At 47.9% G+C, this 25,141-nt stretch overlaps 1 protein-coding gene across 1 annotated transcript; it reads right to left on the bottom strand.

Annotated features, from left to right (window-relative positions):
• Positions 1–203: 203 nt before the first annotated feature.
• On the bottom strand, positions 204–17,182 carry coro2bb (coronin, actin binding protein, 2Bb). Its single transcript, XM_084672547.1, has 12 exons — positions 17,058–17,182; positions 8,083–8,283; positions 6,982–7,098; positions 6,475–6,624; positions 5,989–6,153; positions 5,719–5,835; positions 5,478–5,582; positions 5,057–5,153; positions 4,423–4,535; positions 3,147–3,237; positions 2,489–2,628; positions 204–1,370 (listed from the first exon to the last, which is right to left on the bottom strand). The coding sequence occupies exons 2-12, from the start codon at positions 8,281–8,283 to the stop codon at positions 1,245–1,247; spliced, it is 1,422 nt and encodes a 473-aa protein (XP_084528673.1). The 5' UTR covers positions 17,058–17,182; the 3' UTR covers positions 204–1,244.
• Between the last annotated feature and the right edge of the window lie 7,959 nt (positions 17,183–25,141).

The raw sequence follows: 25,141 nt of genomic DNA, 5'->3' as shown, positions 1-25,141 counted from the left end.
GTCTAATGTTACAATAGTTGAAAAGTAAATCTTGGCAAGCTTATCTGTGATGTACCGTTGAAGCACACATGGAAATCATTGCAGCTGTTGAAGACAGTACACTGATGGTATATTTGAGGTGTCAGTTAATTTAATTAGTAAATGGGACAGCTGCAGGGATATGCAGATTCATGCTCCAACAAGTAGCATAACACAAGTTCATATAATATTAGCGCTTGTTTATTGTCGTACTAAAGCCTGCGTTCACACTTCCTCCAAACTACACGTACACAGCACCCTCTTCAACATAACAAACATCAACATCAAACATCTTTTCAAATGATAAGATACTCTTGTTACCGTCTTTTCCAGGATTCAATGTTTTACCTTCTCTGACCTTGAATGCTTTAGAGTTTTCTAAACTGTATTGTAACTTTTATTAACAAGTTTAAACACACAGAAGTGGTCCAGGTATCCTTGGCATCTCTGGTAGATTTCATTCAGACTTCAGGAGACGTTCCCAGAAAGGTCCCTTTAACCCCGGACAGCCAGGTCACATGACCAGCCAAGCTGTCACTGATATGGCTTGGTAAGTTGATGCCTTTCATTTGACAATATTCAATAAAGTATTGATGTGAGGATCATTTAACGATACATGAAAACCAACTCAGAAGGAATAGTACCAGATAGACAGTGGGTTATGGGCTTGGTTTTCAAATCGTATCACCTCTCGTTCACAGATCACTGCTGGAGCAGAGCATTTTCATCACATTAAACGCTGCAACAATCTTGCAGCCGACCATGTTACTCAATAAGTTGTCTTCAAGATGACACACAAGTACGGTACTTCAATTTAGGTTACCAGTTATTGCATCAAACGGTCTTCCTTCCTAGCCAGAGGGCCCTTGCCTAGCTAGACTGTCACAGTGGAGTCTACTCCCAGCTACACATCCTACATGGGTGCTTTGGCTACGTGGGCAGATCCTGGGTGTACTAACAGGGAACGCATGTTTTTGGAACTCGTAAATGAGGATCACCAAAGGTGGCCCTAACTGCACCCTGTCCTCAGGTCCCCTCAGCCTAACCCTTCACACCCTTACACTCCACCAGATCTATATGAGTACCCCGAGGACTGGCCAGGCCAGGGGCTGTGTTGGGGTAGAGCATCAGGGGGGATGTTTGGCAGTATTCACAGCTCGGTGCGGGAGGGTGGGGGGGAACCAGCGTCTCTTCCCAAGAGGGTGGAAGATCAGAGGGGGGCGGGGTCAGGAGCTGTTGTTCCTCAGGTTGTTGAGCTGCAGCTCTAACAGCTGGATGGTGACATCTCTCTGCACCAGCTCCTCTCTCAACCTCTTCATCTCATCCTGCTGTCTGAAGAACATGCGCAGGAGCTGGAGGAGAACATGGACAAGTAAGTCCTGGACACAGCAAGCACACACACACACACACACACACACACACATAGCACACACACACACAGCACACACACACACATAGCACACACACACAGCACACACACACACACACACACATAGCACACACACACAGCACACACACATAGCACACACACATAGCACACACACACAGCACACACACACATAGCACACACACACACACACACACACACACACATAGCACACACACACAGCACACACACAGCACACACACACACACACACACACAAAGCACACACACACACACAGCACACAGCACACACACACACACACACACATAGCACACACACACAGCACACACACACACACATAGCACACACACACAGCACACACACACACACACACACATAGCACACACACACAGCACACACACACACACACACACACACACACACACACATAGCACACACACACACACACACACATAGCACACACACACAGCACACACACAGCACACACACACACACACACACACACGTAGCACACACACACAGCACACACACACACATAGCACACACACACAGCACACACACACATAGCACACACACACACACACACATAGCACACACACACAGCACACACACACATAGCACACACAGCACACACACACATAGCACACACACACAGCACACACACACATAGCACACACACACACACATAGCACACACACACAGCACACACACACATACACACACACACACATAGCACACACACACACACACACACACACATAGCACACACACACAGCACACACACAGCACACACACACACACACACACACACATAGCACACACACACAGCACACACACACACACACATAGCACACACACACAGCACACACACACATAGCACACACACACACACACACATAGCACACACACACAGCACACACACACATAGCACACACAGCACACACACACATAGCACACACACACAGCACACACACACATAGCACACACACACACATAGCACACACACACAGCACACACACACACGCCCTGCTGCTGTTTCATAGTACTGTGGATAGGAGAGAAAGCCCGCTCTAGCATGTTCACCTCGTTCTCTGTTTTGGGCGGCACCACATCCAGCAGCTCCAGGCCGTTTCCTGGCCCGCTCCTCCTCTCCTTCAGCGGGGCCTTGAAGGTCGCCTGGCCTGGCCTCCTGTACCCGGCCTTGAGGGACATCAGCACGGGCTCTGGAAGGACCCCACACACACAGATTAACATGCATGCACGTACACGGATGTACGCACATACACTTGGATTAACGTTATGCGTTAACATCCTTATCCAAGATGGCTGCCTCGGTCGCTTGGTGCGCTCTGTTTGGTTTTCTTGTACTATTTATATTTTTATATTGTAAATTATTTGGCTACTTTATATCTTATTTTATATTTTGTATTAGTATTAAATAGACTGGTACCTTTAGTATAGTTAGACCACATATTTAATTTTTAGGATTCCGATATGTACATTTCTGTGCAAACTTTCATGGCGAATAAAAGCCTTTCTGATTCTGATGCGAGCACACACACGTGCACACACACAAAAGATCCGTAGCTACAGATAGTGTAGCTGTATAACTGAGGGTAACAGTGTTACTCGAATGACACTGAATGTGATGTTGGTACCCAGTAGAGCAGGTCTATGTCTATCTCGCTGCCCAGTGCATGTGAAGGGCACCCGGACAGGATGAAGCCAGAGAGCTCCTCACCTCTGTCGGTGCCGCTTAGCCACTCCTCTGCGGTGATCGCTGGCTCTGTGCTGGCCGTCATGGGGTACAGATCCTCCTGGTATGTCTCCGACTGCAAACACACAACAACACTCACCATTGCTGGCTGGCTGGGCTGCTGGGAGGCAGGGAGGCAGGGAGGGAGGGAGGCAGGGAGGCAGGGAGGGAGGGAGGGAGGGAGGCAGGCAGGGAGGGAGGCAGGCACGGAGGGAGGGAAGCAGGCAGGGAGGCAGAGAGGCAGAGAGGCAGGGAGGGAGGGAGGCAGGGAGGCAGGGAGGCAGGGAGGGAGGCAGGGAGGCAGGGAGGCAGGGAGGGAGGCAGGGAGGGAGGGAGGCAGGGAGGGAGGCAGGGAGGCAGGGAGGGAGGCAGGGAGGCAGGGAGGGAGGCAGGGAGGCAGGGAGGGAGGCAGGGAGGCAGGGAGGCAGGGAGGGAGGCAGGGAGGGAGGGAGGCAGGGAGGCAGGGAGGCAGGGAGGCAGGGAGGCAGGGAGGTAGGGAGGGAGGGAGGGAGGCAGGGAGGCAGGGAGGCAGGGAGGGAGGCAGGGAGGGAGGCAGGGAGGCAGGGAGGGAGGCAGGGAGGGAGGCAGGGAGGCAGGGAGGGAGGCAGGGAGAGAGGCAGGCCAGGCTGCCCATATGGTGTGGGGGATTCCAGTCCAACTCTCTGAGATAGTGTAGCATTATCAGCTACTGCTGTTGCTAATAATGCCTGAGAGAGGGTAGAGTCTGATATCCTGTGGAATTATTTTGCCTGAGCAATTAGTGTTGAGTTCCCACGAGTGGTTTTTGAAGGGATATTGTTTGTGAGATCTGAATCAAGTTTCTGCTTTTTGCGTGCCAGTGCAGCAACTTATGTCAATAACTATACAACTATCTCCCCTTCCCCTCCTCTCCTCCTCTCCCTTCCTCTCCCCTCCTCCTCTCTCCTCCCCTTCCCTTCCCTTCCCCTCCTCTTCTCCCCTCCTCCTCTCCTCCCCTCCCCTTCCCCTCCTATCCTTCTCTCCCTTGCTCTCCCTTCCTCTCCCCTCCTCCTCTCCTACTCTCCTCCTCCCCTTCCCCTCCCCTCCTCCTCTCCTCCCCTCCCCTCCCCCCTCCCCTTCCCCTCCTCTCCTTCTCTCCCTTCCTCTCCCCTCCTCCTTTCCTCGTCTCCTCTCCCTTCCTCCTCTCCTCCTGTCCTCGTCTCCCCTCATCTCCCCTCCTCCTCTCCTCTCCTCGTCTCCCCTCGTCTCCCTTTTTCCTCTCCTCCTCTCCTTCCCTACTCACTCTTCGTGGGACTATCATGGAGACTGGCTCCACGAAGCCTCTGAGAGTCACCAGCTTGTAGAAGCGGAACACCTCACAGGCCGCTACGTCCAGACCATGCTTGGGCATCACACCTGCGCAGGACACCAGGAAAAGACTTCAGATAAAACATCATCACCTTACTGATGTTCATGTTTTATTGTTTAGTTTTTAAGTAAAGTTTGACAGTAAAGGCAGAATGACAGAGTGGAACACATGTGGGCAAGGCCAGATTGAACCCAGGCTGCTACGGTAAGGCCTCAGCTGTTACAGTAAGCCTTCAGCTGTTACGGTAAGGCCTCAGCTGTTACAGTAAGCCTTCAGCTGTTACGGTAAGGCTTCAGCTGTTACAGTCTGGCTTCAGCTGCTACGGTAAGGCTTCAGCTGTTACAGTAAGACTTCAGCTGTTACGGTAAGGCTTCAGCTGTTACAATAAGATGTCAGCTGTTACGGTAAGGCCTCAGCTGTTACGGTAAGGCTTCAGCTGTTACAGTAAGACGTCAGCTGTTACGGTAAGGCCTCAGCTGTTACGGTAAGGCTTCAGCTGTTACAGTAAGGCTTTAGCTGTTTTGAATGTACTGTCACAACAATGAAGACTGGGTATTGTTAGACGTACCCAGTCCCTTCTGTGGGGTTGGTGACCTAAACTCCATGAGGTACTGTAGGTAGGGCTTCTCAGTGCTCACTTCGTAGTAGCGGATGTTGCCGTCTCCCTTTGAACAGGACGCGTAAACACACACACACCTGAGATTACATAGCACCCTGGAAATGTTGGTAACATGGCATCTCTCTCTCTCTCTCTCTCTCTCTCTCTCTCTCTCTCTCTCTCTCTCTCTCTCTCTCTCTCTCTCTCTCTCTCTCTCTCTCTCTCTCTCTCTCTCTCTCTCTCTCCCTCCCTCCCTCCCTCCCTCCCTCCCTCCCTCCCTCCCTCCCTCCCTCCCTCCCTCCCTCCCTCCCTCCCTCCCTCCCTCCCTCCCTCCCTCCCTCTCTCTCTCTCTCTCTCTCTCTCTCTCTCTCTCTCTCTCTCTCTGTTGTACCTTGCCTGCCAGGTACAACATGTGTGTGTCAGCATCGTAGAACGGGAAGAGCAGCCCAGAGAGGCCGTCGATCTCCTCCTCTACAATGGGCACGGACAAGTCCTCCTGTGGAGACAACACAAGCCCTGTCAACTGTCCACTCAGCTAACACACACACACACACACAATACTCCCACAGAACACACATGCACTAACAAACACTAACACATACACACAACTCAACACACACGTTTGGGCTCACCTGATCCCAGAGTGCCACTTGTCTCGTGTTCCATCGTGAGACACCCGTTGTCACCAGACGCTTCATGTTGCCCAGAAACACCACTCTGTTCACTCTGTGGCTCTTACAGTCTGCTTCCTGTCCACAAACACCACACAAACACCACACAAACACCACACAAACACCACACACTCCTCACTGACACAACACAACATTACACCGTACATCTTACACATGCACATCTGACTGAGTGTGTGTGTGTGTGTGTCCAGGGCGTCCAGGGAGTCCCACCTGCAGCACCTTCCCTGAGCGAGGGTCAATGATGCGCAGATGTTTGTCCTTACAGCTGGAGGCCAGCAGGCTGCCGTCCGTGTTGAAAGACATGCACAGCACCACGTCTGAGTGACAGTCCAGCATCCTCACTGCAGCACCCACCTCCAGGTTCCACAGCAGGATCTGTCACAAGACATCACACCAGGGTTACTACCACAGGAAACAGGTCTCTCCGGGCTTGTTCACTAGGAGCTCTGATGATTCTGTGATGGAAAAAAACGTGATCGTAGCGACACACTAGCGGTTGAACAAGGGGCGTAAGTTTCATTATATATGGGTAGGACATCTCCAATCCGCTTTTTGAAAACTTCAAATCTGCCCCTCCCCCCCCACCTACTTTTCGTTGACAACGGCCTATTTAATGAGCACATCCTCAGCTATGGTGAAGAAGCTGTTGGGCCACATTTGTAAACAATCCTTCCATTCCCCAGAGTGGATGTGTACCTTGAAGTCGTAGCCGGAGCTGAACAGCAGGCCGCTGCAGGTGGGGTGCCACTCGATGAGTCCGACCCTCCTGCTGTGTCCGTACAGCTCCAGCACGGCCTCAGACAGGTTCCTCCTCAGACCCCCCTCTGGGATCTCCCAGACCCGCACCTGACACACACACAACGTCAACAGCGCACTGACACACACACATCTCAGTTCAAAAAACAACGCACTGATACACACATCTCAGGTCAACGCACTGACACACACATCTTAGGTCAACGCACTGACACAGAACAAAATAAAGCACTAAACCACAAGAGGGTGTGTTGCCTAATAACCCCTGGGTAGTCCTGCATTCGTAGGCACAAGGTGAGGTATTATCAATCCTTATCATATAGGTGTTCTATTATCACATTATACATGTATCCCACACTGGAGTTCTTCTTCTGAAACACCCATTCAGAGATGGACGTAGTCTGCCACCTCACACGTCAGTGTTGGGCTGTTGAGGGTGTCACTTACAGAGCAGTCCTCCGAGCAGGACGCTATGATGTTGTCGATGAAGGGGTTCCACTTGATATCCAGCACGCTGCCCTGGTGGCCACACACCTTGGGATGGTGGGGGTCGATGCGGCCGGGCTGGGGGGACAAACAGACGACAGGAAGGTTGTTGAACTGAACTGTGTGGGACATTACCACGGAGGAGACCATGTTGGGTCCAGTCCTGCACGTCCCCTTGTGTCCCCTGAGGGGCGCTACTGTGCTGTCACACACAGGACAAGGTCTTCTGAATCCCAGCCTGCCTCAACAACTTTTAATCTCAGGCTCAAAAAACTGGTTTTACTTTTGCTTAGTTTTTTGTTTGGTTTTACAACATGAATACATTACAGTGTGAAAGAATGATTGTTGATATCATCAAACTGAACAAGATTTCCAATGTGGATGTCATCTTGATTCAGTTATGCCTCAAGGTTTCAAGCAACAGTTGTGCTGTCGCTGTCAGACAGTATCCATTGTGGATGGCGTTGTCAGCCTTCCTTAGTTTGTGTCTGATACCAGAGCCAGGAGAAAGAGAGAATTGTAAGTCAAGGTCACATGTGTGACTGAGATGGGCTCATGCCAACCCTGCGCAGCCGGGGGGGGGGGGCAGTCAGGAAAACAGAAATGTCCAGTGAAATACTGGATATTGACTGTTAGAACAACACACTTCTGATCCTTAATCTTATGCTGTACTTTCTCCAGGCACTATTTGCACGTCACTATGAAAAAAGAATCTGCTTTTATGTAAATTGTAAAATCCAGATTGGGGAAAGCAGACGGATGATTTGATACATGTTGAGTGCAGTATCAACTATCGGGCAAAATCTGTGTTGTGTTATTGGTTGAGAAACAAAGACATGAATAACTAGTGAAGTTGGTAGAGTTAGCCTTGGGGTAATATCGAGTGAAATGTAAAGATTCTATACTGCTACTATTGACTCAGACATTTATGAATTGCACAGCCTTACAGAACCAGACACAGTGCTCTGCCTTATAAACAGAACTGGAGACAGTGCTGTACCTGATAGACAGGACTGGAGACAGTGCTGTAACTGATAGACAGGAGTGGAGACAGTGCTGTACCTTGTGAATGGGGAGGACCAGAAAGGACCCTCCTCCTGCACATTCTGTGACGATGGCCAAGAACTTGGGGTTGACGGCACAGAAGTGGTTGTCATGAACGTTCTTGGTGATGGTTATGCCATCGAAGCACTGCTCCCGGCTGGCGGCTTTGCCGTATACGTTCCTAAACTTTGAGCTCCTGTACGTTGGACGCCATGACATCTGTGGGGAGGAAACATGTTCAGTTAAGGGAGCAAGTGGAGTGTTGGAGGTGAGGAGGTAAGGAGGAACAACACTACTGACTCTCAACTACTGAGTTCAAACCCACATCTCAGCTGAACCCCAGCCCACAGCCCAAACTGAACACACACACACCCTTGACTGTGACAGTGGCATTAGTGATGGAGTATTCACTGACAGAGGGGTGGTGCAGGCCAGACCCCCAGCCATCGTCTTAGGCTGCCAGTGACCTGTGACTGAATGGGAGGTGACCTGAGAGGCCAGCTGGCTTTTGTGTTTGTGTGCCTCTCTGATGTGAGACATGCGGACGCTGGTGTAACGAGCAGGCAGAGAGACAGAGCTGTCTGAGGAGAGCAGAGAGCAGGCAGCTTATTCAAGGCTGGCAGCATCCTGCTGGGAAGCAATGCTCGCCCTCTCAACATCAATTAGCCCCCAGGCCAGCTGAGTCTCCCTCCTGTTTAGTTTGTCGTTTAACGTCTGGGTGTGGTAAACAAGATGGGGTCTGGGTGTGGTAAACAAGATGGGGTCTGGGTGTGGTAAACAAGATGGAGTCTGGGTGTGGTAAACAAGATGGGGTCTGGGTGTGGTAAACAAGATGGGGTCTGGGTGTGGTAAACAAGATGGAGTCTGGGTGTGGTAAACAAGATGGGGTCTGGGTGTGGTAAACAAGATGGGGTCTGGGTGTGGTAAACAAGATGGGGTCTGGGTGTGGTAAACAAGATGGGGTCTGGGTGTGGTAAACAAGATGGGGTCTGGGTGTGGTAAACAAGATGGGGTCTGGGTGTGGTAAACAAGATGGGGTCTGGGTGTGGTAAACAAGATGGGGTCTGGGTGTGGTAAACAAGATGGGGTCTGGGTGTGGTAAACAAGATGGGGTCTGGGTGTGGTAAACAAGATGGGGTCTGGGTGTGGTAAACAAGATGGGGTCTGGGTGTGGTAAACAAGATGGGGTCTGGGTGTGGTAAACAAGATGGGGTCTGGGTGTGGTAAACAAGATGGGGTCTGGGTGTGGTAAACAAGATGGGGTCTGGGTGTGGTAAACAAGATGGGGTCTGGGTGTGGTAAACAAGATGGGGTCTGGGTGTGGTAAACAAGATGGGGTCTGGGTGTGGTAAACAAGATGGGGTCTGGGTGTGGTAAACAAGATGGGGTCTGGGTGTGGTGAGGAGGGTGAGGGGGTGGAGTAGTTAAAAGGTTGAAGACAATAGCTGCTGATTCTTTTTTCTGACCTTTCTCCTTTGTCCTACTTTCAGACCACAGACAGACCCAGGAATCACAAGGTTACGCATTCTCCAGTAGATACGTTCTGCTGGGAGGAACAGCTGGCTGTTTGCTGCCTTAAAACCCTCAAACAATGTGACGCATTTCACGTCATGGCATCAGGACTTTGACCTATTTTTTTCCAGAGCTAGTCCTTGGTTATTTTCCACTTTGGGTTTTGTAGCATGAGTGGTATGTCGTCATATTTCTTTCCCTATAGAAAGAAGAGAGATATATTCTTCATATAGGCTATAGGCCCTTTATCCACCTAAAATAGACCAAAGAGAAAACCTCTGACAGATAGTCAACTGGCGACACGTTACCGACGTTGTGACTTTAACTTGACACCGTTGTAGACTTCACATTAAAACAGACCAAAATAATGAACAAACTGCAAAGGGTGGTTAGATTTCCTGTCACTCTTGTGACCCCAAGCAAACACAATTTCCCCTTCCTGATGATATTATTTTTTCATTGGTCCAAAATAGCTTCCATTAGAGACTGCTCTTTCTCTCTCTCTCTCTCTCTCTCTCTCTCTCTCTCTCTCTCTCTCTCTCTCTCTCTCTCTCTATCTCTCTCTCTCTCTCTCTCTCTCTCTCTCCGGAGAAGACTCTGTCTCCTCCCCCACGTCTAACGATTTACAGGCCCTTCAGTCAGACCACTGAAACACACTAGTCAAAACAACTTATAGTACTGTAGGCTATGGGCTACTGTTGTAACTTGTTGTTTTCATAGGCCGTTGAACGTTTAAACAGGTTAATGGGTTAGGTTTGTCAGCATATCACCTCAGTAAACAGTCCACTTTGCTCTCTGCTCAAGTGGTTCATGTCTTTAGGTAGCAATTAAACACATCAAAGCTCGTTCACACTTGAAGTTCATGTGCTTCTCCTGCTGCCTATTGTTCTCTGTAAATTATTTTTCTGGTTGTGAGAGATGTTAACTCAGACGGCACTAATGGGCGTTGCCATAGATACTGTAGCGAGGATTTCCTTGGAGGAAATCACTTTCAGACAATTAGGGAGAGGAGTCGCTTTAACAAAAGGATTTGTTCCTATTGCGTTGTAGCGTTCGGCTGAGCTGAAACAGTCAGAGGCAGATCAGTGCAGCAGAGTCAACTGAGTCAACTCAGTTTAATGTGGTCCGACGCACGTAAACACTCATAGATCATTTTTTACTGAACTGGAGTCAAACCTGATCACGACGAGTCGTTTTTATAAGAAAAGTTACATCACCAGGGGCCTCATGTATAAAGGATTGCGCAGCTTTCATACCAGAAAATCGCTCCTGAGGTCATTTATTTATCTGAATTACCGTGTTTCTTCGAATAAACGCCTTCCTCGAAGAAACGCCGGACCAAAAATGAACGTTAAACGCCGCAGCGTTTATTCGAAGAAATACGGGGACTGTGAGATCGAGGTTCTGACAACAGAGGTGGAGGCGAGAAAATGTGTCCTGTTTGGCGGCCTGTCATCAGGTATTAGTGACCAAAGAAAGTCGGCAGAGTGGAAAACTGTCACTATTTGCGCCCTTACTTGTTTTTAACCTGCAGCACTTTGAGATTTAGCTAAATGTAAAGTGCATTACAAATAAAATTATTATTATTATAGGGCCATCAATGCTCTGGGTTCAGAGAACCAGACCATGGCAGAAATTAAGAAGAAATGGTCCGATATAAAACTTTAAATGAAGTAACGAGTGGTGGCGCATTGTAACAGCATGGCAGCTATTGCGTGACATGCATTTCCTGAGTGATTTTGTCGTTCGTTTGACAGCCTCAAGTTTAACAGGAGTTATTAAGTGGTGACGGTATTATAAACAGGCTATATAGCATTTCGCGTTTTGGGTTTTGGCATTTTGTTGTGATTATCCACATTAATGATCAAACTTTTATTTTAATGTTTTTTGAATAGTCAACGTCATAAACGTAGGAAACTTTATTTTGTAATGTTTGGTGAGTCTCGGTACTTTTCAGTTAGAATTCGCCATGTTACAGAGCCAGACAAGACTTTGCGTACGGTACGCACATTCTCACGTCTGCTCAAAAGTTTCCGTGAAGGCCCGCACATTCTCACGTCAAGTAAATCTTTATACATCACAAAGTGTGCGTGAAAACCAGCGTACGCAAGCTTTTTGTGCGTTCGCAACGTTTATACATGAGGTCCCAGGGGTCTCATTTATAAAGCTTGCGTACGCATAAAACGGGACTGAAAATGTGCGTACGCCACTTTCCACGCAAAGGTTGTGATTTATAAAAAACTAACTAGACGGGAGAATGTGCGGTCCTCCACGCAAACTCTGACCCTCCCGTAGGCCTACGCACATTTTGAAAACAGTTGGAATTGGCGACGCAGATGACCGTACTGTAGTCAGACTGCAGAAATTGAATGTGGGAAGAACATTACTCATAATATCTATATATTTTGTTTTCCTCGCACACGTTTTTTTCATTCAATTTCATGATAGTCATGAAGATTACATCCAGCAGTGTTATTTGCGCTTGTACTGAGTGATTCTTGTTCCATAAACACCTTGTACAATCCAACTCAAATTTTAAATAAAAATTCAGCGCTTCCTCACCATCAGATTGTCCACTACGGGAGTTCAGGGGGGGGGGAGATTCCCCAACTGCATGGAATACAGGATAACATCACATATCCTACCTTTAGATAACTGCAGAACACAGTGTATAACTAAATATATTTATTTAATACTGTGCAAATATCCTCATATGTCAAAAACTGGAAATACAGTCGTCAAGCTCCTGTGCAATCGCTACACTCTACGTCCTCGTTAACAGTCCAGACTTTAATAGATTACTGTTCATAACAAAACGCTTTTGTTTTCAAATTGTATCTCGACTCGCAGTATCACTGGCACAGTTGACTCCACTCGCACAGTTTTTTTAATTGGTGATCTACCGGCCACGACATTTTCGGAGTTTTCGGGCTCCACCAAAAGGCTAACAGTGTCTGAGAAGTTGTCATGCGCTATGATTCACCGTAAAGAACAATCGTATGCCAGGGTCATAATGAGATACTAGATTAGCATTCAGGAGGTGCTTTGCATTGACCATATATGGTAAAAAATGGGCGTGTTCAGGGCGGGGTACAATGCTGATTCACGTACGCACACTTGTAGGTAATCTGTTATTTATAAAGGGAACATTGCGTACAGGTGTGCGTACGCACGGTTTTATAAATCTGAATTTTTGTGTGCGTACGCCATTTTAGGCTTTTGGGCGTACGTACACTTTTAGTAAGAATCCTACGCACGTTTTATAAATGAGACCCCAGATGTCTCACCAAAAAGCCTCCTGTCCCTTTAACACAATATTGAATACAGAATTGCCGCTTATTTTCTACTCAAACTTCAGCATCGGTTGTTAAAATCAGTAAAATATGTCATGTGTGGCCTACCATTAACCTACTGTAAAGTAGTCTACGCCATGTTGAATGGCCACTGGTGTCCATCAGTTATTGCTGACGTCTAGAGACGTGTTTGTCTGAGCTCAGTAGTGACGGCGGAGCACAGATCTCTCTTGACTGTGAAGCTGCATTATCTGTGTCCCCCTGACGTGCTGAAAGCTGCATAACAGCAGGCACATCAGCAGCTGGGCCTGTCCTATCCAGGCTGGGAGCCCCCACGGGTCCTGCAGGACAGCAGGCATAAGAAGCTTATATATTTATAGCTGAGAGATTATTTTGATCTCTATGGGATTTTGCCTGGTCTCATCAATAGAACACACACTCACTAACACACGCAGACTGTGACCCAGCGCCGTGCTTGGAGTTGAGGAGGATGATGGTAATGAGGGAAAAGGGAGATCAAATGACTTTAGTGGGAAAGAGTGGATGGATGTTGATCCATCATCATCGTTTAGTGAAGGAGAAATGGTGATTGGTCAAACGGGGAAAAGTTGCTGTTTGGGAACAAAGACATATTTGTGGCATGGATGGACCACACAGCCCTTGGGCCCTCATGGAAGCCGAAGACAGCGACACGCTGCTCAAACAGGAAGTCATGCTAGCAGTCAGACGTCTATGCCATGCAATGAAACAACGAATAAGGAGTATATCTATGAAGCTGAACACTGCCTTTGTGTTTTAGTGAGGGAAAAAACTGTCTTTGTTTCAGGCTGAAAAAAGCAGCCCAGACCATTGTAAAGCAGTGATAATGAATGCCTCCATGGATCATGAAGTGACAGCTAAACACACTACATGTCATTTACACCAACCAAATCTCCATCAACCAGAATGTGTTAAACACCCCGATGCAGCACCGCGGTAGCTCACCAGAGAAGTGTGCGTACCATACAGGCAGGGGCCCAGAGAAGTGTGCGTACCATACAGGCAGGGGCCCAGAGAAGTGTGCGTACCATACAGGCAGGGGCCCAGAGAAGTGTGCGTACCATACAGGCAGGGGCCCAGAGAAGTGTGCGTACCATACAGGCAGGGGCCCAGAGAAGTGTGCGTACCATACAGGCAGGGGCCTGACTGCCGCAGCCTGGGTTTGAATTAGGCCTTGGCCTTTGCTGCATGTCTTCTCCTCTCTCTCTTTCTCTCTCTCTCTCTCTCTCTCTCTCTCTCTCTCTCTCTCTCTCTCTCTCTCTCTCTCTCTCTCTCTCTCTCTCTCTCTCTCTCTCTCTCTCTCTCTCTCTCTCTCTCTCTCTCTCTCTCTCTCTCTCTCTCTCTCTCTCTCTCTCTCTGTCTCTCTCTCTCTCTCTCTCTGTCTCTGTCTCTCTCTTGCTATTTCTGTCACACTTCACTTGAAACTGAAAAAAGTATGTAAAGTAAAGCATGGAAAATGGCCAAAGAATAAATCTTTAAAAACTCCCAGGCACATCCTATATAACAACAAAGGGTCTATTTAGACAGTCATCAAGAGAATTCCTTTCTCATCCCCAACACAACCTTCCTTTTCCCTGGTCTCCCCACTCTCCCCCTGGTCTCCCACCCTCCCCCTGGCCTCCCCACCCTCCCCCTGGCCTTCCCCTGGAGGCTGAGGGGATATGTGGGCAGGTTGGTGGCCTCAGTGGTTTTCCTGGTTGATGTCATTCCATTGTTGTGGATTTATTTTCTCGGCAGACAAAAGTCTTTCCAACCCCATGTGCTTCCTCCCCTCCACCCCCTCCTCCCCCAGCTGCAGGACCAGTTTCCAACGTTGTAGATTTCACATCCCAACATCCTACATTACAGTCTTTATTCCTCGATCCTAATCAGAGATCGCTCCGATTCAGTTCCCGTGTTTCCTTTTGTAAGAGTGATCATCGCTGGGGCGGTTGTTGTGTGTTTGTTACCTAACCCTAACCCTGCTTGCTCTCCAGAGATTCACTCAGAGGTCATCTCTGAGTGCTTCATGTTCTTGCAGCAGAATGTTCCTGTAGTTGAATGTTCCTGCAGCTGAAGGATCCTGTAGCAGAATGTTCCTGTAGCAGAATGTTCCTGTGGCTGAAGGATCCTGTAGCAGAATGTTCCTGTAGCAGAATGTTCCTGCAGCAGAATGTTCCTGTAGCTGAAGGTTCCTGTTCTCTCAAGGTCAGGCTGAACCGGACGGTTCTCTGTCTGTAGATGGTGACAGACAGCAGTACTGTGTCTGTGGATGGTGACAGCCAGCAGTACTGTGTCTGTAGATGGTGACAGACAGCAGTACTGTGTCTGTGGATGGTGACAGACAGCAGTACTGTGTCTGTGGATGGTGACAGCCAGCAGGACTGTGTCTGTGGATGGTGACAGCCAGCAGTACTGTGTCTGTAGATGGTGACAGCCAGCAGTACTGTGTCTGTGGATGGTGACAGACAGCAGGACTGTGTCTGTGGATGGTGACAGACAGCAGGACTGTGTTTGTGGATGGTGACAGACAGCAGGACTGTGTCTGTGGATGGTGACAGACAGCAGGACTGTGTCTGTGGATGGTGACAGACAGCAGGACTGTGTCTGTGGATGGTGACAGACAGCAGGACTGTGTTTGTTCAGAGGCAGGCCCAGCAGCCTCACACAGATCTCTCTCTGTTTCTGGCTGGGACCGCTGGTCAGGGTGACACTGAACACCCCCCCCCACCCCACCCCCCAGACCAGGCAGCACAGCAGCTGCTGCAGCTAGGGAGCCCACTGCCTCCCCATCACATCTCACCTTTCCTTCTCTCTCCTTCTGTCTCCCTCTATCCCTCCTACCTCACTCTCTGTCTCTCTTTCTCTCTCCTTCTCCCTCCCTCCCTCCCTCCCTCTCTCTTCCTCTTCCTCCCCTCTCCCTCTCAGTCCTTCTCTTTCTCGCTCACCCTATCTCTCCTTCATTTGTTTGTGTCTATTTTGGTCTCTTTCATTATAAATGCAGACTTCTCCACACCCGTTTGTTTGGTGCTGCTGCTGCAGCTGCACAGGTAAAATAACCTATAAAAGGACAATTTGTTAGATATAGTATCATACAAAGTTAGTCACGTTTTAAGGTTGGCCACTGACAACACTGTGACTACATAGCAAAACATGGTGGGGTGGGAGGGGGGAGGGGTGTGAGGGGGGAGGGGGGAGGGGTGGGAGGGGGGAGGGGTGTGAGGGGGGAGGGGTGTGAGGGGGGAGGGGTGTGAAGGGGGAGGGGATGTTGTGAAGAGGGTTGAAGGTTGTATTCTCAAAACAAGATCAATGTTAACATCCACTTACCCCTGGAAAGCCTCACCCAACCTCCCCCATACCAAGTTTTACTGTCGTAATAACTTAACTGCTAAACAAAAATGAACCTCATGGCTGTTCCAACTACACTGTTGCTAGTGTGGGTTTTACAGTGTAGTTGCATGGAAGTTACTGTAACCTCAGTGTAGCCACTTCTGTATGTATGCATGCTCATGTGTGTGTAAGGGAATGGGATTACTGTATTAATCTGCCATTGTACTCAGCAGATTGTCATTGTGCTAATATCCTACAGATAAATCCTACGTTGTCTGTCAGCTGTTGTCGACTGTTTGCTGACTCTAAGAGCCTCTGCTGGACGAACACACAATGTTTATGAACACAGACAAGCTTTCCTTCAGCTCCTCAATTTAAACAAATCCTAACTTGCTCTTGTTCCACCAGGTAAACTTAGTCTTACTTACTCGCCTGCAGTAGTTTAATCAGTCTCTGTTTCTACAGCAACAACCATGCGACTGACACATCTAAAAAGCAATTAGGAAAAAATCCTCCAAGATGATTCAACTAAGTCAACCAAGTCAGACTTCACGTATAGTACAGACCCCAGCTTCTTGAACCACACAGAGCTCTGAGAACAGTCAGAAACTTCATCTCTCTAATCCACATATCAGTGTAATGCCAGCTGCTTCTCATAGAGTCGTCCTGCTTGACCCAACTCTCCAAGCCCTAGTCCTCACTTCCCCTGGAACAGATCTGGAACAGTGAAACAGCCTTGTTGTCTGGAGGGGTGGTAGTCCTGGCAGACCTTTCATCCTGAACCCCACCTCTTCCAGAGACAGCAGCCAGACCCCCCCCGCCCCCCTCCCGAGGGCTTACCTTCGTCAGTCATGCAGCGTGGACGTGTGGCTGTCTCTCTCCCTGGCCGTGGGTCTGTTACACCCCTGTAGGACAGGTGCTCCTCTCTCTCCAGCAGAAGCTGCTAACTCTCCACTGTACGGAGACTGGAGATATGGAGACAGGAAGGGAGGGAGAGAGAGAGGGAGGGAGTGAGCTGTTGCTCTGTCGCTCACTGTGGGTGAGCAGCCAATCACCACAGCTGCAGGAGTAGATGCTGCCTCTACAGAGAAGCAGAGCTCCTCCTCTTTCACTGCCTCATCCCTCCACCCTCTCCTGTGTCCTGAGGCCTCATCCCTCCACCCTCTCCTCTCTCTTCTGGCCTCACTACAGCAGTGCTGTCTGGCACAGGGAGATCATATGCAGAAGGGAGGTAAAGATGAGAGGAACTGGGATGGTGAAGGCAGTTGGAGCAGGAGAAATGATGGAGGAGAGCACACATCACGTTGTAGTGTTAGAGGCAGTTAGAGGCAGTTAGGGGCAGGATGTGAAAGTTTAAGTTTGCAGTGTGAGTGGAGCGGAGTGGAGCTCTCAGACGCAATGTTGGACTCACAATAAGGTTCTTACTGCTCCTTACTGCTTCTTACTGGTTCTTACTGGTTCTTACTGGTTCTTACTGCTTCTTACTGGTTCTTACTGGTTCTTACTGGCAGGAGGAACTGCTGTCCCCACAGTACACTTGCTCCTGAATCCAGAGAGGGATTACCCCAGCAGCAGACAACACAAATCCCCTTTCAGCCAAACCTTTCTCACACATCGGAAGCTTCACAAACATCACTGTTCACTGTTTTAAAGTCTGTTGAAAACATACACTTTGTTTTGTACATTTTTGGTGACCACTTATTGATGTTTCAGAAACAGGGCAGAAAGAAATGCATATGATGCTTCTTACCGCACACCCAGTGAAGCTCCAGCTGTGTGAGTGTCTGAAGGACACAGGACAGTGTTGCATGTTATCCTTCCTTTACTGGTCTCATGCTGCCATCCTGTGGTTGTTATCTGAGATCAAACCCCTCGTAGCTGACGCCGGGCCTGTGTCTGAACTGCAGTTACACATCCACCCACAAGTGGGCTCTGGTGTCTCTATAACTAACTCTTCCTCTGTCACATGTTGTAACCTGGAAGGAGCCCCTGCTGTAGCTTGGATCAGGACTGCAGCATGTGTGAGTAGTTAAGGATCATCTCCTTCTTGTTGATATAAAAGCGTTCCTAACGCTGTCTGACTCCTACTCTCATGCCACAGAAATATTACAGTAATATTACAGTAATGTTACTATTAATATTATTCTTTACTGGCTTACCTTCTCCCTTATTGGAATATTTGTTTTGATAAATGAGACACAATAGATAACGTTCAGCAGAAGTTGGATTGAAGATTCAGTGAAAACATAAAACACAAAGTGCAAATCCTTTATTGTTCATTTTCAAGTTCAAGTTTCATATTCTGTCTGTCTTCCTGGGGGGTATTCCAGGTAGTGGGTTTAACAAACTCAGCCTAACCCTGAACTCTGAGTTCTGTTACTCTAAAATGGGAAACTCTGACTTTTCGTTTCCAGAAAAGCTGAAATTGTTAAAGTAAACTCGGAGTACTTCTCTGAGTTAAGCGCAGGAATGACAACTATTACAAGCCAACATCTATGGAGCTCCGATACGGATCCAGCATGACATCCGGCGACAAAAAATGTTGTCCTACTTCACCACACTTCAGGTATAAGTTTTATTTCGTGTTCATGGTCAATCTGAGCACATATTACGGAAAAAAAGCAACACGGCTGTAGCAGCATAGGCCTACAACTGGCGTGGGAGACAATTACTGCTGAGTCAATACATACATTTGTGATGCATAGTGTGACATCACCAGGGGACAGGTAGTGGAGGGATGTTACATCCCTGGACCAGAGAGGGGGCAACACTACAAAATGGTGGCAATGGCCCACACTACATCTCCCAGAATCCCTCACCAAGTGGACAGGTGTAGATGTGTGAGCCACCTAATTAAGTTAGGACTAGAGAAGGGGGGGAGGGGAAAGAGCAGGGGGAGAGACCAGAGAGACAAAGGGCACATGGCTGGTTAGTTTGGACCAGAGAGAAGCAGGTGGAATACTAAGCCCTGTTGGGTGAGTGAAGGACGGCTTTGAAGGGGAAAGTCCGTTTTTGTTTAACTTTTGTGGACAGTTTAAGTTTTGAAGAAGGAACCTGCCTGAGTTAATTTTTTATGTTGGCTCCTGGAAAATGAAGGGCCCTCTTTTTGTGGAACCTGTTTTTGCATAGTCCTCCCCACCCTGTTGCACAGCCTCACTCTTGCCTGCCCTAGTCAGCTCTTCTCATGACGCTATACAGTAGCCAGTCCGTACATTAAACATTTAACCCCACTGTCCATTAATATTACAGGAGAAAACGTGGTGGACTTAATAAAATAGCATGTTCAAAGTTATATTAAATATAAAAACATACAGGTTGTGGGTTGGAGGGGGGCTAATGGGAGGTTGGGGATTGTTAGCTTTTGTCGTTTATGTTGTTGTAAAATTAAAAGAAAATGTGAAAGATAACGCTCTTACCTTCGATTCTGTATAATCCCAATGTACCCTTCATTCTATAAATATATATAAGAAAAATATAAAAACATACAAAATATCAATATAAAAACATACTACGAACAGGTAAGGCATTTTACAAATTTTGATTGTGATTGTAACCTCAACGTTGTAGGGGGTTAAAACTAATTCCCCTGTGGTTTAAAGGAAGATGGGAAACTGAACAGTGTATTAGCATGAACCAAATAATGCCAATACCAATAGAATTCCAGGTATTTGACTCTGTGTTAAATCAGAGCAAGAATGGTCAAAGTAAGGTTCAAATGAAATATGCATTTAATAACATTGCAAATGAACGAAATCAATCACAAGGCAAACATGTTACAAAATGAAAGCTTTAAATCTTACCTCCTCTACCATGATCATTGTAAATCAGATAGAAAGCAAGAGGTGAGCAAGAAGAATGAGTACAAGGACAAGGGAGAACTGAGGAGAATGTTCCACAGAATACATATCTCTTTATACACAAGAACAACCAATCAGACCACATCTTGAATGGGGTGTGAGAGCCATCAAGTTGAGACCGTCCAGAAACTCCAGACTTTAGCATATGAGAGGTGGGGGCAGGTTTGACACCCAGCCTTACAACGTCACCTTGGTTTTAATCATATTCGACACAATACAAAGTAGATATCAATTGCTGCCTAATTCAACTTGTAGTAGCAGTTTCCCCCAACAGAATGATTTTCATCTAAGGATGATGATTAAGATGATTAAGATGACAAAGAGGCACTGCTGCCGCAAAAATGGATGCAGAGAATGATGTATGGTAGCTACTGTAGTTCTCTCTCCATGTACTTTTATTTACAAGCTTGTGCGAAATTGTCAGTTACACTGACATTATGAGAATAATGAATATAAAAAACGACTTGCACCTTTTGACCCTGTTGAACAGAGCATGGATGCAGTATACAGTGAGATGTTCTTTCAATGGCAGGTGAATTCTGCATGTGGAACTATGAAATTAAAAGTTATCCCATGTATTCCCAGTTACAAGTAAATGAGTTGAACAAACTGCACCTCAAGAAGAAAGTGCCAAAAACTTTCCAAAAGATGGTTTAGGCCTACTTAGGGTAGAATAATAAAGGCTAATTTTGAAAAAGATTAGCCTTTATTAAAACACAACCGCCTGCATCATATCTGTCTCCTGCCTCCGTTCCACTCAACATCCTTGTGACAGATTGATCAAGACAAAAGTATTAAACCCACTCTTAAAACAATATAATATACCATGCATTAGCTCTTCAAAGTAACTTCTGTGCAAAAATATCTTTGATGGTCATATTAGACTGAACCTTTTTAAGCATATCTTTCTCAAGGTTCCTTGAGGGTTTAGATTGGTTGATGGGCAGTTCTATGGGCATATGTGAAGCCCTCTGTGACATGCTTGCGTGTAAAAAGGAATATACAAGTACATTTGATTTGATTTGAAGGTTTAGAACCATGATTCTTAACTCCAAAACCATGTTCCCCCTCCCCTCCCAGATGAGCCGAGTGCCAGTAGGTCCAGATAGGTGGATCACTGGTTCCCCTCCAACCTGCCGGGGGCTAGAGCCAGGGCTCGTCTCTCCTAGAGGAAGCTCTTATCAGAAGCAGCTGGGAAGGGAGGCAGACTTGGAGTTAAGTTACTCACGCAGCACAAGCACCAGACTTCAACTGAAGATTTAGGAGCATCCAGAGTGCTCTCTGCAGCTGGATGAAACGTGTCATTTGCCCTTTTCAGAGTTTCAAGCAATGTCTTTGAGATTCTTCTGGGAAAGCGTTGTGGGCTCTGCTGAGACAAGTGATCAGCTGAGCAGGACTCACCTGCCAGGAGAGCCCAGTCCCAGCCCTCCACATCCTCCTGGATGATTTAGCCCCAAGAGGGATGAGGCCTCCACATCCTCCTGGATGATTTAGCACCATGAGGGATGAGGCCTCCAAATCCTCCTGGATGATTTAGCACCATGAGGGATGAGCCTGTTCCCTGCCAGCAGGCCAGCTGTTTGGAGGGGTGGGACATGGCTCGATCCCACGTTACTCGACGTGTCGTATTTCAGAGCTTTTCTCTGTCCCGGGATTTTGTTTTCATCAAGAAAAATGACCAACGGTTGTTTGGCCCTCTGTGACATTCATTCAATGTATTTTTAGTTTTTGTGTGGAAAATTTGTCATGCTGCTGTTAATAAGACCTCAGGCCAGTTAGTAAGATATTACTGTCTAGAGCCTTGAGCTGGCTGTGAGGTTTTTACAGATGTTTTAATGTCTATTTTTCTTCACTGAGGTACCTAATTACACTATGCTGTGATGCATTAACATCTCTTCTGGCATTTGATCCCAAACTCATGTGTGAGGCACGAGTGTGAGAGATAAAGCAGCTAAAAAGGACTTTATTGTTCCATGACAAAGTGTCCTATTTCAGTACCATTTCCCACATTCCCCCAAAATAAGTTTTTCTTTGTGGATGTGATCATCTCTTTCTGAGGTGTTTTTCTCATCCATCCGGGCGTGGGGAGTCGCCCTCCTGTCTCCTCTGTGTGGACGCAGTGTCCTCCCGTCTCCTCTGTGTGGACGCAGTGTCCTCCTGTCTCCTCTGTGTGGACGCAGTGTCCTCCCGTCTCCTCTGTGTGGACGCAGTGTCCTCCTGTCTCCTCCTGTCTCCTCCTGTCTCCTCTGTGTGGACGCAGTGTCCTCCTGTCTCCTCCTGTCTCCTCTGTGTGGACGCAGTGTCCTCCTGTCTCCTCCCGTCTCCTCTGTGTGGGCGGGGTCTACACATTTTTCATTTGACATTCCTGGTTGATAATCTTCACTGTTCAAAAAGGTATTCCCATCTCACCACTGAGGTGGACAGCGAGGTTATTTGTGATACAGGGTCGGATGGTCGGCCATACTGGTGGCAACTGGACCAACTTGTTTAGTGGATGATGAATGCAAACAGGGAAACAGGTAACAGTAAAGGACGGCTCCTGTAGGAGAACCTCCGATGTGTCAGACAAGTCAGAAGATTTACAGGCCATGATATCGCCTGTCGGGGCCCAAATGTTTCAGTTTCATTCAATGCAGTGTTGCTCAGCTCCAATTGGTTTCAAGGCTGTGAATTTCCAGTGGTATTTCCAAGAGAGTGACACAATTTTCCACAGTTTTTTATTTATTTTTGAAGTCAGATGAGTTGTGAACTTGACTCTTGTCTGAGTCCTGGACAATTTAAATTCCAAGAATGTTGTCAGGTCCAGTGTGTTGCCAGTGACTGACTGTGATGAGCTGGGTCAGGTCTCTGCTCAGTGGTGTTGATCTTTGCTGAGCAGCTTCCATGATGTCACTGAGCTCTATTTACAACTTTAACATCATCTGATGACATTCCTGTTGTGTGTTTTGGTAGTTAACAGAACTTCCTCAGTCTGGGTTAGCCCTTCTCCAGTGCATCTCCTGCTTCACTCACACGTCCTGTGATTCATCACTAGCCAGTCTCCTGATGTTAGCTCGTCTCCACCCTGCCCCAGGTCATCTACGTCTCTCTTCACCAACAGGAGACTTGTGCTTCTTCAGTTTTCCAGAGTTTAATTTTATTCAGATGATGTCGCTTTATCGCTTCTAGCCAGCCTTTGTCTGTAAACAGTGTCTCCTGCATGCACTACTGTTCAAAAGTTAGGGGTCAAAAAATGTCCATGTAAGAAAAGCACATTTTTCTTTGGCTACATTTTTCTTCTACATGTATGTGATAACATGAAGGAGCCCTATATGTACTGTGAATCATTCCAGCAGTTCCTTCTCATTTTAATAACAACAATGTAGTAAAAGGGAACAACAACAGTATATACTTCCTTGAGTCAGTCACAACATCTCACTTCCTAAATCCCGTCTTCAGAAGAGTCGTTATTCTGGCAGGAAGTTTAATGCCTTTTTCCTGGAAGGTACTCTGTTGTAAATACCTGAGCTCAAGGGCTCTGGACAGTAGAGTGTTGTGCACCTCCACATCTGGAGTAAATCTTGATCTCCCCTCTCTCATCTCAGTCCATCCAGAGAGTGTGGTCACGGAGAGAGAGAGAGAGGGAGAGAGAGAGAGAAAGGGAGGGAGGGAGAGAAAGAGAGAGGGAGAGAGGGAGGGAGAGAGAGAGAGAGAGAGAGAGAGGGAGGGAGAGGGAGAGGGAGAGGGAGGGAGGGAGGGAGGGAGGGAGGGAGGGAGGGAGGGAGGGAGGGAGGGAGGGAGGGAGGGGGGAGGGAGGGAGGGAAACTGAGGGAGAGAGGGAGGGAGACTGAGGGAGAGGGAGAGAGAGAGGGAGATAGAGGGAGGGAGGGAGACTGAGGGAGAGAAAGAGAGACAGAGGAATTCACACCCCCACTCTGCAGGAGCAGTCCTGTAAGGTACAGCAGTGTTCAAAGCAGAAAGTGCCTCAGCTCTATAAAATCTCTTTTTAAGACTCCCAGATCTCTGTCTTAATTCCTGACTGAACTGTTTTACAGTAAAGGCCTCTATGTCTGCACTGTTGGTGGGTGTGTTGACGTGCATCATGGTCTGCTGTTGGTGACCAGATGTTTCTGTCGTTGAGGTGCAGTTGATTTCACAAAAGTGAAAATGCAGGCGTTTGTTTTCGTCTGCTGTGGGTGTATGAGAGGCACATGCATGGGACTGGGTGAGTGTGTGTGTGAGACAGAGAGTGTGTGTGAGTGTGTGTGTGTGTGTGTGTGTGTGTGTGAGAGTGTGTGTGAGAGAGAGTGTGTGTGAGAGAGAGTGTGTGTGAGAGCGTGTGTGGCTAAAGGTGTCAGATAGATTCCAGTTTAGGGCAGTATTGCCTCCTGGGTGTGTTCACTGGAAGCGCCTGTTCCAGTCCCCTCTCTCCTCCCTCAGTCTTAGTCCCAGTCTCTCCTCCCTCAGTCTTTGTCCCAGTCTCTCCTCCCTCAGTCTTAGTCCCAGTCTCTCCTCCCTCAGTCTTAGTCCCAGTCTCTCCTCCCTCAGTCTTTGTCCCAGTCTCTCCTCCCTCAGTCTTAGTCCCAGTCTCTCCTCCCTCAGTCTTAGTCCCAGTCTCTCCTCCCTCAGTCTTAGTCCCAGTCTCTCCTCCCTCAGTCTTAGTCCCAGTCCCTCCTCCCTCAGTCATAGTCCCAGTCTCTCCTCCCTCAGTCATAGTCCCAGTCTCTCCTCCCTCAGTCATAGTCCCAGTCTCTTCTCCCTCAGTCATAGTCCCAGTCTCTCCTCCTTTCAGTCATAGTCCCAGTCTCTCCTCCATCAGTCATAGTCCCAGTCCCTCCTCCCTCAGTCATAGTCCCAGTCTCTCCTCCCTCAGTCATAGTCCCAGTCTCTCCTCCTTCAGTCATAGTCCCAGTCTCTCCTCCTTCAGTCATAGTCCCAGTCTCTCCTCCTTCAGTCATAGTCCCAGTCTCTCCTCCTTCAGTCATAGTCCCAGTCTCTCCTCCTTCAGTCATAGTCCCAGTCCCTCCTCCCTCAGTCATAGTCCCAGTCCCTCCTCCCTCAGTCATAGTCCTAGTCCCTCCTCCCTCC

The sequence above is a fragment of the Hypomesus nipponensis genome, chromosome 14 (assembly GCF_054491055.1).
Source record: "Hypomesus nipponensis isolate SF chromosome 14, ASM5449105v1, whole genome shotgun sequence".
Classification (NCBI taxonomy): domain Eukaryota; kingdom Metazoa; phylum Chordata; class Actinopteri; order Osmeriformes; family Osmeridae; genus Hypomesus; species Hypomesus nipponensis.
Note: the sequence above shows the minus strand (reverse complement) of the source record. Positions and strands in the feature narration are given on the sequence as shown.

What these genes read in the sequence shown, in the direction of transcription:
- coro2bb (XM_084672547.1), bottom strand. Translation starts at nt 8,283, where the DNA reads ATGTCATGGCGTCCAACGTACAGGAGCTCAAAGTTTAGGAACGTATAC. An exon ending in AAGTGGCACTCTGGGATCAG is followed by an intron (nt 5,583 to 5,718) that starts GTGAGCCCAAAC and finishes TTGTCTCCACAG; the next exon opens with GAGGACTTGTCCGTGCCCAT. An exon ending in CGCCCAAAACAGAGAACGAG is followed by an intron (nt 1,371 to 2,488) that starts GTGAACATGCTA and finishes GTTCTCCTCCAG; the next exon opens with CTCCTGCGCATGTTCTTCAG.